The 17,033-nt window shown below is 34.7% G+C and overlaps 1 protein-coding gene across 8 annotated transcripts in view; it reads right to left on the bottom strand.

Annotated features, from left to right (window-relative positions):
* STXBP5 (syntaxin binding protein 5) overlaps positions 1 to 17,033 on the bottom strand; it is a 135,034-nt gene that overhangs the window by 55,845 nt on the left and 62,156 nt on the right. For all 8 annotated transcript variants that reach the window (XM_016223926.2, XM_016223929.2, XM_016223927.2 and 5 more), the window contains exons 10-11: positions 2,547 to 2,701; positions 863 to 935 (exon numbers count right to left, since the gene is read on the bottom strand). In XM_016223926.2, the coding sequence (XP_016079412.2) occupies positions 863 to 935; positions 2,547 to 2,701 (228 nt within the window). The remainder of the gene's footprint in view (positions 1 to 862; positions 936 to 2,546; positions 2,702 to 17,033) is intronic.

The following is a 17,033-nucleotide window of genomic DNA, read 5'->3' as shown; positions in this document are numbered from 1 at the left end:
AATAATTATCTCTCAAGAGATACAAATAGGTAGTACAATGTTCTTCTACTCAAAGAACTTTAAACACAGTATCATCTATGTTAGATAAAAAGCAGAATAGAACAAATAACCACAAAAAGTTGCAAAGGAGCTATGGGGGAAATTTACAGATTATATATGATATGTCTGTTTAAGAAAGCACAGGAAAAAATTAAAGAGGAAACTAAGCCTGACTTTGAAAGTTACATGGATTTTTGATAACAGTGAGACAGTGGAATGTTTCAGCCGTGGAGATTATATAAGAAAGAACATGGAAGTGTGATATTTGTTTAATACCCAGTTCAGTTTTCTAGAGAATAAGGCACCTGCAGGAAGACAGTAAAAAACCAGGTTGGAAAGGTAGCCTGAATTCCAACTGTGTACAGCAATAGACCGAGAAGTGGTTCTTAAATTAACAAACACAGTGGTTTAAAGAGAAGAGTAGTAAGGACTGGTGGGGCACGTGAAATTAATCTGACAATGGCATTCATGACACACTGCAAAAGGGAGTGAATATGGTTGGAGAAATGACAAGAGCTTATCCGGAGGTAAAGTGTGTGATGGAATCAATTTTGGACACGGTGGTTCGATGAGGCCCTGGAGCAAAAGAATTAGATTAAATCATATGGAATTTCAGAAATTCAACAAATTTTGACTTAAAAAATGAAAATTCTGAATTATCAACATACTAGAGGAATTTTTTAGGTAATTAGAAATGTGTATCTGGAGCTCTAAGAAGAGGTCAAGGTTATGGATATAAACTTAGTGTTTTCAGAGAAATGCATGCTAAAATGAATATTTTACCACATACAAATATAATTGCTCACCGAATTTAATGTCTTACCCATTCTGTGCAAGGTCTATAAGTACCAAATCCTTTTCTAGAAGAACCACCACAGCATATGGCTCCTGAAAATCTGGAATAGAAAAACAATGCATGAATAGTGGTTTTCAATACGCAAGAAGACAGCAAGTTATATAATAAATATTTTTGCTTGGTTTTTATTTTGTTCTACTTCTCAAGTATTTAACATTCTCATCTTATACTTAACATAATTTAAGGCCAGTATTTTCTAAATGAGATAAATATGTATCTTAACCCATCTAAAATTATTTTGGTTTTGTAGTGGTAAGGCAAGAGGCTCCCATGCCGGTAAGGTATTGCAAATTATAAAGACAGACATGGCCAATAAACTTAAGATTTAAATCTGAGTAGCCAGCTCGGCTGGGTGTGGCTCAGCGGATGAGCGTCGACCTAAGATCCAGGCAATCGGGGTTCGATTCCCAGTCCGGGCACATGCCCGGGTTGTGGGCTCAATCAATGACTCTCTCATCATTGATGTTTCTGTCTCTCTCTTTCCTTCTCCTTTCCTCTCTCTGAAATCAATAAAGATATATTAAAAAAAAAAAAAAATCTGAGTACCCATAAGAACTCTCATTATTGGGTATCTTAGGAACTCAATGAAGTTCTATTGTAATATTATAATCCCTACCTTGGACATTTTATATGTGCTTGCTAACTATAAAATTTATTACATCTTTATATCTCAATTAGCTTCATAAAAATAAGAAAGATCCAGGTTTAAATTCCTCTTGAAATTTATGCAACAGACTAGATGTTGTTGTACAGGTAATTTTTTAGATGTTATTAACATTAAATTAGTAGACTCTGAGTGAAGCAGATTATTCTAGATAATATGGGTGGGCCTCATCCAATCAGCTAAAAGGCCTGAAAAACAAAGACAGAGTCTCTGACCAGGGGGATTCTGCCTCAAAACAGCAGAATTTGGACTCAAGATTGCAACATCAACTCTTTCCTGAATTTTCAGGCTGTAGGCCTACTCTATAAATTTTAGACTTATCACCTTCCACAGCTGCAAGAACCAATTTCTTAAACACACTCTATCTGTATTTATATCCATCTCTAATAGTTGTGTTTTTCTGGAGAACCCTGACTAATACACTAGTATTTTACAAAATATTACAATGTTTCTTTTTTAAAATTTTTATTTACTGATTTTAGAGGAGGGGGGAGAGAGGGAGAGAAAGAGAGAGAAAGAGAGAGAGAGAGAGAAGGAGGGAGAGGGAGAGAGAGGGAGAGAGAAGGAGAGAGAGGAAAGGGGAGGGAGAGAGAGGGAGGGAGAGAAACATCTATTTGTTGTTCCACTTATTTATGCATTCACTCTTTGATTCTTGTATGAGCCCTGACTGGGGATCAAACCTGCAACCTTGGTGTATCAGGACAATGCTATAACCAAGTGAGCTACCTGGCCAGGGCTAAAATGTTTTTTAATGTGTATAGTTTTCTTTATCCTACAAAGGTACTTAGTACTAATATGTAATATTAAACAGATAAAGCTTATTAAACAAAATTAACCTCTGAAATAAAATTTGCAAAGTTATGAAGGCAACACATCCTCCCAGAAGAATGAGCACAATACAATAAGGAAACTACTAAAATAACATATAGGTCTTTCTTCTAAATACAGATATCTATAGAGAATGAGCTTTAAAGATGTAAAACTTACCATTTGGGTACGGTGTTTCACACAGAGTTAGGAAATCAACAATTGAATAGTCCATTTCTAGCACGGCAGTGCTTTTCCCATGCATAACTGTTAAGCAAGGCCTTCTTCCTACAGTATCATATGACAAACCTCCTGATAAAATAATAAAAGGTTCCCTGGAAATAAAATGCATAGTTAGGATTATAAATAGCATGGTGGAAACTAATTATATTCTTGCTATATCACACTATTTAGTGAAATAATCAAATCTTAAGTTCTAACATTTTAATGCATCATTTAATCAAATATTTGCACATGGATTTTTTTTAATTGCACTAGGTAGGACTCAGGTGAGTTCCTAAAATTTAATCCATAATGGGAATGAACTTTGACCACATTTGACTCTCAAACCTCCTTTTGGCCCCTAAAATAACTTCCATTATCTTCTTTATACAGTATAGCTGTCAAAAATTTTTCTCTGGGTTTCTGCTGCAAAGTCTCTAGAATAGACTTCCTTTATTTTCAATCCTAATAGCTAGGCCTTCAAATACAGAATGTTAATACCTTATGGCATCCATTATACATAATGAATTAAGGTATCATTGAGGCATCAAGAATGTAGTAGCTACAAGTCACCCCTGAGAAAGCTGAGAAAATAGTCACTCAAATCATTTCTGCAGGTCTTAAATCTCTCCTGGAACCTTGGCTGGTCTGCTCTCACACCATGGCTCCCATGCACATCACTCAACTGCCAGCTTGCACTTCTAATTAGTACTACACTCTATTTCCCTATTAGTCATCATTAAATAATGATTTTTTTGACCCATTTTTTAAAACTGCGTATCTAAATATGCAAAACATAAAAAAACCTGTCTTTTCAAATTTGGTCTGTGTGCATTTCTTTATCTTCAACTTGCCTATTCGTGTTTTTTGCTCATGTCTTTGGAAAAGGGTCCTTTTCTAACTGGTTTGTAAGAGGCCTCTGCATTGTAAGGAAATTAGCTCTTGATCTGCTTTATGTGTTTTCAGTTGTTGGTGGGGGAAGTTATAGTACATTAGACAGGTGATTTAAAATGTATATGATTGTCTTAAATCTCTTAATTTATGATTTTTAGGTAGTTTCTTAATGCTTACTCTATGCCAGTAGTCTATCTGCTTCCTCTTCACATCTAGCAAAAGCAGTATGTAATAAAATGTAATAGTTAAAAGTGCTACTTCTGAAACTAATGTGCCTGCATTTTTAACCTCAGCCCTTGTTTTACTTTCTGTGTGATCTTGGACAAGGTACTTAACTTCTCTGTGCCTAGCTTCTGCATCTACAAAATGGAGATAGTGATGAGTAACCTCAGACAATTATTGAATTAATTAATATATGTAAAGCATTGGGATTAATGCCTGGCACACAGTATGCCCTCAGTAAGAATTACCTATTGTTATTGTAATCATACAATAATCATTATCACCCATTGTGAAAGGTTCCTTTCTTGTGATATGTGGAGGGGAAAAAATTAAAACCTCTAAATTATATTGATTTTTATCTAAAATAAATAAAATCCACTAAAATTTACCTAAGAGTAGTAGTGGTACAGGTGTGTAATTTATAAGTAATGTAAATACTCGGTCAAATAACTCAATTGTGTGTTTTATTCTCACCTGAGAATTTTTTTCCCATTGCTTTTCAGAGTGGAAGGGAGAGAGAGAGAGGGAGAGAGGGAAACATCAATGCAAGAGAGACCCACCGATTGGCTGCCTCCTGCTTGCGCGCCAACAGGGGCGAGGGACCGTGCGTGCAACCAAGGTGTGTGCCCTTGGCTGGACTTTCAGTCTGCGGGCCAGCACTCTAACCACTGAGCCAAACCAGCTAGGGCTCAATTGATTTTTATATTTAAACATTTTACCTATTTAAAATACATAATGTATTGTGTATATGTGTGTTTGTGTCTATTTTCTTATTTAAAGCTGTACCCTCATGTATCCCTGTTAGCTTCCTTTGCTTTATTATTTTTTCACAGCATTCACTGCTAAAACTAATTTATTTATTTTGCTTATTGCTCATCTCATGAAAAATGTAAGCTCCACGAGGGCAAGGGGTTTTGCCTGTTTTGTTCATTGCTGTATCCAAAATAGTGCCTCATAGGTGAATAAATTAATAGACATGTCGGTTACCCTAAACACTGTCTAGCTTTGCCATATAGATCTTTCACCACTAAACTAATTTGGGTAATCTTTCCCCCCAGCTAAGTGACAGTAATCAGAGCTTAAACTTTTGTACCAAATAGAACTACACCCATACATTATTTCAATCTCTTAGCATACTGTGATCAGTATGACAACTGTGGCCAGCAAAGAATATTTAACTCTGTTCCACTTTTTATCACACATAATGAATATAATATATCTTCTCTCTTCTGTACTTTGAAATACAGCATACAACTGAATATAAAACACTATGAAGAAGGGTGAAGAGTCCAACAATTTAAACTTTAATACAGTGGGAAGCCTGGGCTGGGTATTTTATATGTAATATTTCAAGGATAGTCTAATAAGTATATTTTTGGATATAGTCAACTTAAAAAAATAAGTATTATTGATATAAGAACCATGAATAGGGAGGTGCTGAGTTAAACATTAAAGAATAAAGTTTCCACGGAGATACTGGGTAGATATTGCCAGGTACATGACCAGTTACTAGGCAGTTAAGCTATTAACATGGTATTAAAGTAACACCATAGCAATCAGGTAAGTTTACTCTCAGAAGGCAACTAAGTGTTCAACAGCCTTGTAACTGGCTGAACTTCTTTACTAAATTTAGGAGAAAAAGGCACACAATAAAAACATGGATAAGAAGTAGTTGGAAAGGTATACCAAGGTAACATTCTTTTCATAATAACGTTTTCCCAATCCAGCAATATGTATATTTTTTCTTTTCCTTGTTTTATATGCTGTTTTTAAAAGAATCATCTAAGTTTTACAAGGCAGCAATCACCTAACCTATAGATCCCAGAAGCTGTTTTTTCTTTCATTTTCTTCATTTGGGTTCATGCCCCAAACCCTGAAGAGTAAATATTCATAAAGTAAATATTTTTAAAGAAGAAATTAGTCATAAATAAAATAAAGTTAAATATCTTAACACTAAACAGTAGAATTATGTAATTCAGTCTTTATTGGCATGTGGAATTATATTAAATGTTCTAGGGATGGAGATTGTGTTGAGGATAATATGTGAACTATGAAAGTAGAGAATCTATTTTCTTTTTTTAAGTGAAAGATTAGTCTTTTTGGTGTTATAATAAAGTCTAGAGGTAATATAATTGTATTCCACTATTTTAAGTAGAATTTAAGTAGAAGTCCTTTTAATGATGTAGGGTGCTACCCAAGCCCTTCATTTTTGAAGACATCCAAGTTAGAAAGTTGTTAGTTTGGACATTTTGTAATCAATTTTTAAGAGGTTAGACACTTCAGGGAAGTATATATACTTCCTTCTTCTGATGAACCTCCCTAAACTGACTGACAATAGCTTTGGCTGAAGTTGTGTTTCTTCAAGAAGCATTCTGTACTTAAAGGAGGCACTTCTACCCACAAAGCCATTCATATTACCAAGTTGTTCAGCTCTGTTCCATAACACTACCCATTCATTCACTCAAATATTGTTGGAGCACCTGTATGCCCTGAGAATAAAACAGAGCTCTCACGTCTAGTCTAGACAAACAGTAAACACATTCTAATAAATATTAAGAATAAAAAAAGATGGATGAGTGTGGAGGAGGGGCTAGAGGGCTAACTGTAATTTAGAGTGGTCAGGAAATGCCCCTGTAGTGATGACAGACGAGCTGGGACCAGAATAAAGTGGAGCCAGCCACTCAAAGATCTTGGGGTTGGGGAGGACACACATTCCAGGCAGAGGAATAATCCCTGCAAAGATCCTGTCAGAAATGAGCTTGGTGTATCTGAGGAATAAAAAGCCAGCATGGCTGCAACACAGCAAGTGAAGTAATACACAGTAATATATAACATGACCCCAAATCTTAAGAGACACATCCTATTTACTCTATGAGGGTCCCAAGAACCTGTCTCTTCCATTCCATCTTCAAAATTACTTTAGTTATGGCCTTAATAACCTGCAGCTTATATTATTACAATAGCATTTGTACAGCTTATATTATTACAATAGCATTTGTACTGTCTGAGACAAACTTCCCCTCATTTTCTGTTGGGGTAATTCCTATTCCTCCTTTAAAACTGAGTCTAATTATTACCTCCTCAAAAAAATCTTTTCTGACCCATGCACCCTGAATGAGTTGGGTGCCCCTTCCTATGTTCCTAAACACCTCTGCATACCTCTTTCCAGAACCTACAACAATTAGTTGTCATTGTTTGTCTACTTTCCCTTTGTATTGTGAGCTACTTCAGGACACAGAATGTACATTTTACCTCTGCACTCCCTTGCCTTAGCTAAGTATCCCAAAAAGTGTTGGTCAAATATACATTTTAAGTACCACTAAATCTACTGCTTACTGGTCAGTAAGATAAAGAGAGTTTGGTAGACCTATCCTAACCATAAAAATTCCACAAAAATTATGCTTTTGGATTTCGATGTATTATAATGTTAATATGCAGGTTGTTTAGATGCATGACATTTATAAGGACAAAACAGTAATTCATATTAATCCATTATTTTGGGTTCTTTCAAGTATCAATAAAAATAAGAGAATTTAACTATGTAATGATTAGGCATTGTTTCAAAAGAAATCTAAAATCTCAATACAGTCACTGCCATGTGGAATTAATTTGTGATTAAATAGACTGCATATGAGGTTTGTGTGTTACAAGTATAATTTCAAAGTTTACCTATGAGAGAACATTTTTCAAACTCATTTACTGCAGACAAGGCCTTGCAGGATATTTGGTCCTGTCAAAAACATCCATGGAGACATTTGATCCACATCAAAACCAAAAGGTCCTTGATACCTGATCCTGTCAAAAACATCCAGACTTAGAAAATCCTCCAGGGTTCAAATAGCCCATAACGTTTACTTACACTTTTGGCTTACAGAATTAATACATTAAAAATACTATCATGTTTTATTGATCCAACAATTGTGTTGTCGCTATATTAGCCATAACAACGCTTGTTAACAAATCATGGACCAAATTTCTCAATAAACATTTTAGAAGGGACCAAATATGACCAAATATCAAGGACTTTCTGGCGTGGACCAAATGTCTCCATGGATGTTTTGGACAAAACTAAATGTGCACAAATCCAGACAAGTTCTTACATGAATTTGACCCCTACTCACTAGAAAGACATAATCTAAATCATACAAGATGATATTAACATATGTTATAAGCAGCCAAGTAGAGGTACTAAACAGTGAACCATAACTAAGATAAAGTATTCGGTTTATGTACAGATCATAAGTAAAAGCATTTTTAGAGATGGAAAAAAATGTAGGTTAGGGTGGATAATGATGAGAAATCTATCCTTAGAGTAGCCTGAATAATCCACAAAGCTTTAAAGATGTGCCAGAGAACCAATTTAGATGATGGTTCTAAAAGAAGAAATTGTAGGAAAGCTCAGGATAAACTTCAGTTGCAGGAAAACTAGGATGAATAAATTAGAGGCAGAATAAGCAGGGCATATCTGAATAGCCTTATCAACTAAGGAACAATTTTGAAAACGATTAGCTTTGAAATAAAGCCGTGCCCTTTTACAAATAATACACATTTAAAAACTACAAGGTTTTTAATTCTATTTAGGATTTTAGAAATGGAAGCACTGTACCAAGTGAGTATCAATCACTAACATTAATTTTGTTACACTCATAAGAAAGTTTCTAGATAGAGGGGTACAGAAAAGCATACACATAATTTCTGGTTTCTGCCAAAACATCAATACTTAGCTGGATGGATGACTGCAAAAAATTAAATTGGGAAGTTTCTATGAATCAGTGCTGCTTTGTGTGCAGATACAAGCAAATTTAACATCAATCCCCTATTATCACAGCAGGTTGCCCTTCCAGTAAGAGCAGTCATTCAGGAGTTCACATTGTGGCTACAGAAATTAAGATAATTCTAAAGCATAAATGCTGGTTTTTAAGATTAGTGAGTAAAACAAAACAAAAATCATCCCACGTTGATAAAACTGGTGAAATCCGTTTTTATTTTATACTCAGTTATTTAAAGTATCCACATATATTTTCAAAAAGTAATGTGACAATTTGTCAAGATTCATAAAAATCTTTTATCTTCAGAATTTCACAACTGGAAATTTTTGTAAAGAAATAATTGAACAGAAGATGTGTACTACTGTGCTACCTATAAAAAGGGTATGTTGCCCTGCCGGGCGTAGCTCAGCGGTTGAGCATCGACCCAGGATCCAGGCGATTGGGGTTTGATTCCCTGTCAGGGCACATGCCCGGGTTGCGGGGTCGATCCCAGTCAGGGGAGTGCAGGAGGCAGCCGATCAATGACTCTCTCATCATTGATGTTTCTTTCTCTCTCTCTCTCTCTTTTCCTCTCTCTGAAATCAATAAAGATATATTTAAAAAGTAAATAAATAAAAAGGGTATTTTCACTACTACATTTTAACCTACAATATTAAAGTACACAGACCTTAGAACTATTGAAAAAAACTGGTAAAAACTAGTAATACTTTAAAAATGTTATGTAAAAAAAATACCAAACTGAGTATGTTCTAGGAATATAATCAAGTGAAAGTGGGTATGTAGCAGAAAAAAAAACTTAGGGAAAATGAACAAATGAAAAAAATTGTCTTAGTATGGTGAAATTAAACGTAATATGCTCAGGATTTTATTAAATGTTATAACTTTTAAAAAATACCTAGATACTTCCAAAAACAGTCCAGAGAGTAAAATGTTAATGTTGGTTAAAATTGAGACTAATTGTGAACAAATTACACATTTTTAAATGAATACATTTTCCCTCTGAAATGAAAATAGTGTGCCAATTTTTAAAGATATTTCCATATTTGTCATTACACTCTATGTTCAAGTACTGCTGAAATGTACTTTATGCTGAAGAATTTTCTGTTTCCTAGGCCACTCAAGAATAACTATATAAATTAAGTTAGAATATTCTTATGACTCGCCCATTCAACAAGCATTTATACTAAGTGCTGCTCATTGCAGCAGGGGTCAAGAATCTCATTTTCCATTCTTTAAGTCCTCCCACTTCACTCCACCCTTCAGTCAGCATGCTCCCCTCTATACATTTTATTCTCACCATCTTAGTCACCTACTTCAATGTTCCATTTCATAATACAAAACTTATCTTAACCCCAAGACTTTTGATTCTGGTCATAAATGTTTCTAGAAGAATGTATCTGGATCATATAATCACATGACAATGCTTTCAGTATTTAAAAAAGAAAGTTATCTTCTCTATCAGTACTATCTAATCATTGTAAGAAATTCACTCAAAAACTTTCTCACAAAATTATTCCCGTTTCATTTACAATGTCTCCTATGCCAACAGCTTTCTTTTCTGCCATTAGCAATATGGAAGTCTTCCTTAATTTAAAGTAAAAACAAAAATCTGTGTCCTACTCTTCTTGTGACACATAATTGCTACTTACATCTAATGCTGAATGCACTGAATACACGTTCTAAACCAGTATTTGCTATTGTGAATTCATTTCTTTTCCTTTCTGTTACTGCCCTACATCCTGGCTCTCATTTGAAATGATGCTAATAAAGTACTCTTACAAATTAATTCTCCCTGTAATACATATCTCCTACTCTTCTATTATCTTCTAATCAATCTTTCTATAACAGTGCTTAACTTACTCTCTATAAACACTTCAAGGACATGATATCCTGTGCTCCCTTTTTTTCCTGTTCAGAACCTTCCAGTCCTCCTTTCTACCTCATTATTTTGGCATCTTGCAGGATAAAATACCAGTTCTGGGAGCCTTGATTCTAAAGGGTTCTGAACTATCAGAGGACCATTCTGTATGTGCTCACTTTTCTTACACTTAAGGAACATCACCCCATTTTAGCAACCACTACTGGTTGAATGTTCTTCCTGGGCTCAATAGTTTACTTTCAAACAAAATTAACAAGTGAAACTTGCCAATGAGCTCACCAAGAATTTTTATATCAGTAGACTTAATTAAATGTCATGTCAGTTTTAATTTAGCAGTAATGAATTAAAAAACTAATATAGGGGAAAGCTTAAAAATAGAGGGATCTTGGCACTTTAAACTAATAAGAAGCAATGGACAAAACTTAATAAATACCATATACTGATACAGGTACTAAATGAGGTATTCTAAAGTCAGAAGACAGCTCTCAGCCTAGTCTGTTTTCTAGTTATGTGAATTATACCATAAAAGTTATCCATTCCAAGTCGAATGTTATCTTAAAATAAGGAAAGTGAATAACAACTTATCCTGGTTAGGTATGAGGTTTGAAGAGTAAGGCTGGGAGAAAACGATCTAGTTTCGAGAGAATGAAGATAGTAAAGGAAAATCTGGGAGGATCTTAAGAATGACTGTCTCTGTAGATAGTGATAAAATGAGAATTAGCCAATTTAAGACTGAAACTTTCTGACTAACATAGTAAAATTAACATGAAAGCAGGGAAGGTTATCTGATGAGGCCTTTGAAATTTTAAGAGTCTATGGACTCAAAGAGGTCTTCCCCCATTAGGGGCAATTATATATAAATCTTCCTGTGGATGTTTCCTAAACAGTTGTTAAGACCAAGTACCATGACCTAATGAGATTCCACAAAATCTAATCTAGACTTCATCAATTTAGAATTAAATTTGTACCCTAGAAGTGATCTATGAAGGTCTCTAGTCCTCTGGGTGGCTAGGATTACTTGCATTAAATTATCCAGCCTGTTAAAAGCATAGACAGGTCTCTCAGTTCACAATAGTGGGATTACATATACTGAGTATGATTTGATTAATGTTAAAGATGATCTGATAAATTAGGAAGTTTAAAAGTGAGTCCAGTTCTCTGCAAAGTGAGTGACTTGTGAATTATTAGGACAGTTCTATCCTAACCCACACTTTCTGTGAGAATACTCGGCATACTGATTAAGAACTCCAACTCTGGAGACAGCCTGGGCTCATATTCCAGCTCTGTGAATTCTTAGGGCAAGTTAATTTAACTTAAGCTCTCTCTGATTCAATATCTATATGGAGACAATAAAGTACCCATTCCACAGTGTGGTTATGGGAATTATGACAGATAATGCATTCAAATTGCATAGCAGAATACCTGGCATATAGTAATCAAATAATGGACGTTCACTACACCTACTAATATTTTAAACCAAGCCATCTAAGTAAGTAAAAGTCTGGAGTTCAAGATATAAGGTGCTATTTTTGTCACAAGTAAGGATATGAGAATTGCTAAGACAATACAAAAGGAAATTGCTTTTGCTTCTGAAAGCAGGCATGGTGTCCAAATGAGTTTCTCTCCTTGTATGACTTAGCAAGAATTAGAACAAAGGAGAGAGAATGAATATGAAACATTTGCTGACTCTAATGCATCGGTGGCAAGAGAACAGAGGAGAGCAGAGGCTCCATGTATGATAAGAGGAAGACAAAACAAACATATTTACTGATGTAAAGACTTACTAAACCTGTGAGTCCAAAACATTGTTCTCAATGGTCAACTGGGAATGAACTGAAAAAATGTTTCTTCATCTGCAGTTTTTTAGCAGGTAATTTAGTAGAGCAATTGTTGCTGGGGGATTTGTGGGTATAAGTATAATCTTGGGGATTGGTGGCTAATGTGAACAGAGAGTAGGTTTCATTAAAAAGGAAGTGTAGTGTGGTTAAGAGCAAAGACTTAATTAAATCTGGGCTCTTCAGCTTATGAGCTGTACGACCTTGGGCAAGTTATTCAACCTCTCTGCTTCAATGTCCTCATCTGTCACAACAATAATCTTTGTGCAGAAGGGTGTTTGCTTTGGGACTTTGGAAAGTTAGGATTCTTCCATTGGAAACAAGGCCCCAGGAATAATAGAGAAAACTCAGTGGTAGCAAGTTTGTTGGTGTTATTAAAATAGAATTAGATATTTTCAGAACCAAAATATCACAAATGTGCCCTGAGTTTTTAGTCTGTGTTTCTTCATATTCTTATATAGGCAATCTACCTACAGCTTTTAGTTCACATATAAAATTAAAACGTAAGAAAACAGTGTGGTGATTGTGGGGGGGAGGGGAGAGGGCACAGAGGGGATAAATGGTGATGAAAAAAATAAAATAAAATAAATCACCTTACCTTCTAAACCACCTGAAAACACATTCTGGTACCAGAGAAGGTGGGGGAAATACAAAAATCCTCAAAGTTTTCCTTAAAGATAAACTTAAATACATATATCATGTGCGTGTACATTTCAAGGTTCGACTACAGCCTGCTACTTGTTTCCATATGGTCTGCAAACTAAGAATGTTTTTTCATTTTTAAACAGTTGAAAAAATTCACAAAAGAATAGTATTTCATGACACATGAAAATTATATCAAATTCAATTTCAGTGTCTATAAATAAAGTTTTATTGGAACACAGTTGCATGCACTCATTCATTTATGAGCTGCCTATAGCTGCTATTCAGCTACAATGGCAGAGTTGAATAGTTGCAACAGAGACTCATATGGCCTGCAAAGCCTAAAATATTTACTCTCTGACTGCATACAGAAAAAGTTTGCCATAGTAGGTGTGATGATGAAAGGGGATAAATTAACCTTAGTTATGATTCTCCAAATGTGACTAAACTGCCAAATTAATTATGATTATATACACTTTTAGGTTCCCTAACAGAGATGCTTCCCCCAAAACTGGTGATTCTCTAATGGTGTCCATTTCCTAAGGGAAATTGACTCTTCTAATGATCTGTAGTGCAGAACTCCAGGTGTTCAATGGAGTACCTGTTTGAAAACTTGAACCCATCCAGGGTTGCTTCTTGTTGAAAATTTGGCCTGCCTACAATTTCTTATGTGGTCCACTAGTGAAAAGAAAGTGTAGAAACAGAGGAGAAAAGGAACTAGAATTTAATCAAACACCTACCATGTGCCAAACACACAACATTTCTTTTAGTTCTTCAGAACAATGTTATGAAGTTGGAATTACTATCCCTGTATCACTGAGATAAGGAGAGATGGTCAGTGAGGTTAAACAACTTGCTCAGCACAGTGAGTGGCAGAACTGGGATTTGAACCCAAAGTCTAAGTTATTTCCACTCATCAGGTATTTTCAAATATTATAATTATTACTCATTGTAAGCAGTGCATTTTACTTCATAATACAATATACAGATACATAAATGTATACAACTGATCAAAAGTTTCATGAACCAATCCTTTCCCTTAAAATGGAAAGTGCACTCTGCTATTTCCTATTCTAGTCTATGTTAAAAATCAATGGTCACAATCAACAAAATTATTTTCACAACTCACTAACAGACCACCGTTACCTAATGTCTAAAAAAAATAAAATAAAATCACTGCCCTAAACCAAGTGGTTCTCAAACTAGGGAAGAATATTAGCGAGGTTCTTTAATTATTATAGTCTGGTCAACCTTGCCACTCAGACACCTGCTTTGTGAATGCAAAATCAGAGAATAACTATATTTTAGAGTTTTGTTAGAGGTTATCAAATGCTACTTTGAAACAACTGATTTGTGAGACAACTGGCTTAAAGAGTATGTTCCAAGTGCTTTATATAAATTTATTTTCTCTTTATAATAATTCTGTGAGGTAGATACTACTGTTCTCATCTTACAAAAGAATAAACAGGCACAGAAGCTCAGCTGATTTCCCAAGAGTGCACAATGACCGAAGAGCTGAGGCAGGATTCAGACCCAGGCGGTCCAGCTCCAGGGTTCAACTCTCTTAATCACTTAATTCTCCAGCACCATTTCCTACTGGACTTCACACTGGAGTCACATGCATTTTTCAAAGAAACAACTTCAACAGAATTAACATTTAACTTCTGACCTTTTTAAAAGAACTGGCCATGTAAAGAATATTGCCATATCTTTGATAATGGTGCTATTATTAAAATGCTATATTAATGATATTGTCACTGTTCCCTATGTCTGATCTCTTCTAGTTTAATACATGTTTTATTAGAAAATGACAGTTACATATCTTGATTACATTTTTTTGGTCTGAGTTTACCTGTGCCTCAGAGTTAAACTATGCTTTTATCATTAACAGGTGACAGCTAATTTGTTATGGCTATGTTTTTCTCACATTCAGTAACTCTGTGCTAGGAACTGGACAATTAGAAGACAGTTATGTGACAAGCTGAAGATATACATTAAACAAATAATTTCATTATTAATGACAAGTGTAAGTTCTAGAAAGGAAAATAAAGCATGCTTTGAGCATATACTCCTGGGGGACCCAACCTAGTTAATGTGGCCCAGACATCCTTAAAGTTGTGATATTTATGCTGAGCTCTAAAGGACAAGGGAATCGTGCCTAGAATGATTTCTAGGTAAAGAGAAGAAAATGTAGAAGATCCTGAGGAGAGAAGGATGGCTCTTCTAATAAACTTTAGTAATTTGTCAACAGGAACCAATAGAACACTCCTTCTGTCGGCATCTGCCCAAGACACTTGCTAGAAAAAGGGAAAAGGCTAGAGCTGTCTAGCTTACTTAACTGAGGGTAATTCTGCTCTAGGTGGGAGGGTGTAGTGCAGTAGTTTCTCAACATTGGCTACACATTAGAATTCTAGGGACCTATGTCAAGGAAAGAGGCCACAGAGAGAAAGGAACCCATTTAACTTATGAATGTCCTAAGGTGGAAAAGAAATTGGAAAGCTGGAGAAGACTGTTATATAAAAGGGTGATCCTACTGATCTATTTTACAGAATCTACAAATGCATACAACAGCTAGATTTTTTTTTTTTTTCCATTTCTTATCCTATAAAAGGAAAAGTATTGCTTTCATCCTGGAAGAAACCAGGAACTCATAAATTTATCTTACCATTATACAGGAGTGAAAATGGGAACAAAGAATGGAGAAAAAAAAAATCTTCCCTTGACTTTTGCCTTTGTTGCCAATCAATATCTGTTCAAATGAACAGATAATTCAGAAGATAATTAGGACTGTTAGTTTAAATGTTAAACAATTCATTTTACATTGTATTATAAATACAGATTCTTTTTGGTTTCATCCCCATTTTTCCCCTCTGCCATACTTTTACTATTTACATTACTTTGCCATTGAACAAATATAGCAAATAAAAAAAAAATTGGTAGTAGGTTTCCAAATAAAAATGAAGGCAATCATTTATAAAGTTTATTATGTACCAGGCATGCATTGTAAAATATTTTAAATTCACAATTATTTCTCAATTCATCACAACAACCTTTTGACCTATTATCACATTTATGTCATCAATGAGGAAACTGAAGCACAAAGAAGTCAAATAACTCTGTGCCAAAGGTCACACAGTAAGGGATGCCATAGTCAATGAAACCAAAGCTACTTCTCTTGAAGTGCATTCAACCTATTGTCATAACACAGTGTATCTGACGGATCCCAAAGGAAGGCTAAAGAGGATCGAGGGGAAAAAATATCAACCTAGGAACTACATTTGAGACCCACTGGATTATATATACTATATAAGTTCACTCTCTTACATAGCTATGTAAGTAAAACCACACAATTTTTCTGGGAAACTAGAACATAAATAAAAAAATTCCTTTAAAGTTTAAAAAGATGTGGAATTAAAAAAAATTAATTTTCCCCCAAGTTATATTTTAAAATATGTTTGGTGCATACAAAAAAATATATGCAAGATATATAAAGTGTGAAAAACATTTAATTGGTATATCTAATTCATACAGAAAGGAAATCAACTTCTTCAAATACAAATAACTTCCTTTATAGTATTAAACTGTACTTATCTTTGGAATTGGCAAATATTTTTATGATGAGATTTAATTTTTTAAAAAATATGTCATTACTGATTTCAGAGAGAGGAAGGGAGAGGGAGAGAGAGAGAAACATCAATGATGAGAGTCATTGATCAGCTGCCTCCTGCACGCCCCCTACTGGGGATCAAGTGCACAACCCAGGCATATGCCCTGACCAGGAATCGAACTTCAGTCTCCTGGATCATATAGGTTGATGTGCAACCACTGAGCCATGCTGGCTGGGCGAGATTTAATTTTTGAAGAATATATACAAAAGTTCATAATTAATATAATTAATTATATAAATAGGTTACTTTTAAACCTTTTTTTTCTTCATTGCTATTTCATAATTTACTAACAAATAAACTCTATGTTAACTAAAGACTAGTTCTAACAGAATGCATGAAGCTGGACAAGAAAACTAACTCAAGCTTTCTGGGAAATGTATACAACAAAACCGCTAAAGCCAGAGAGAACAAAAAAGGATTTTATCCTAAATTACCAATTTTAGTTATTTTTTGAAATAAAGCATAAAATTTAAGACTGAGCTAGACCATCCTAAAGAAGGCCTTCAAAAATAACTATAGAATAGCATTCAGTGCTA

This window comes from Miniopterus natalensis, chromosome 5 (assembly GCF_054644295.1).
Source record: "Miniopterus natalensis isolate mMinNat1 chromosome 5, mMinNat1.hap1, whole genome shotgun sequence".
Classification (NCBI taxonomy): Eukaryota; Metazoa; Chordata; class Mammalia; order Chiroptera; family Miniopteridae; genus Miniopterus; species Miniopterus natalensis.
Note: the sequence above shows the minus strand (reverse complement) of the source record. Positions and strands in the feature narration are given on the sequence as shown.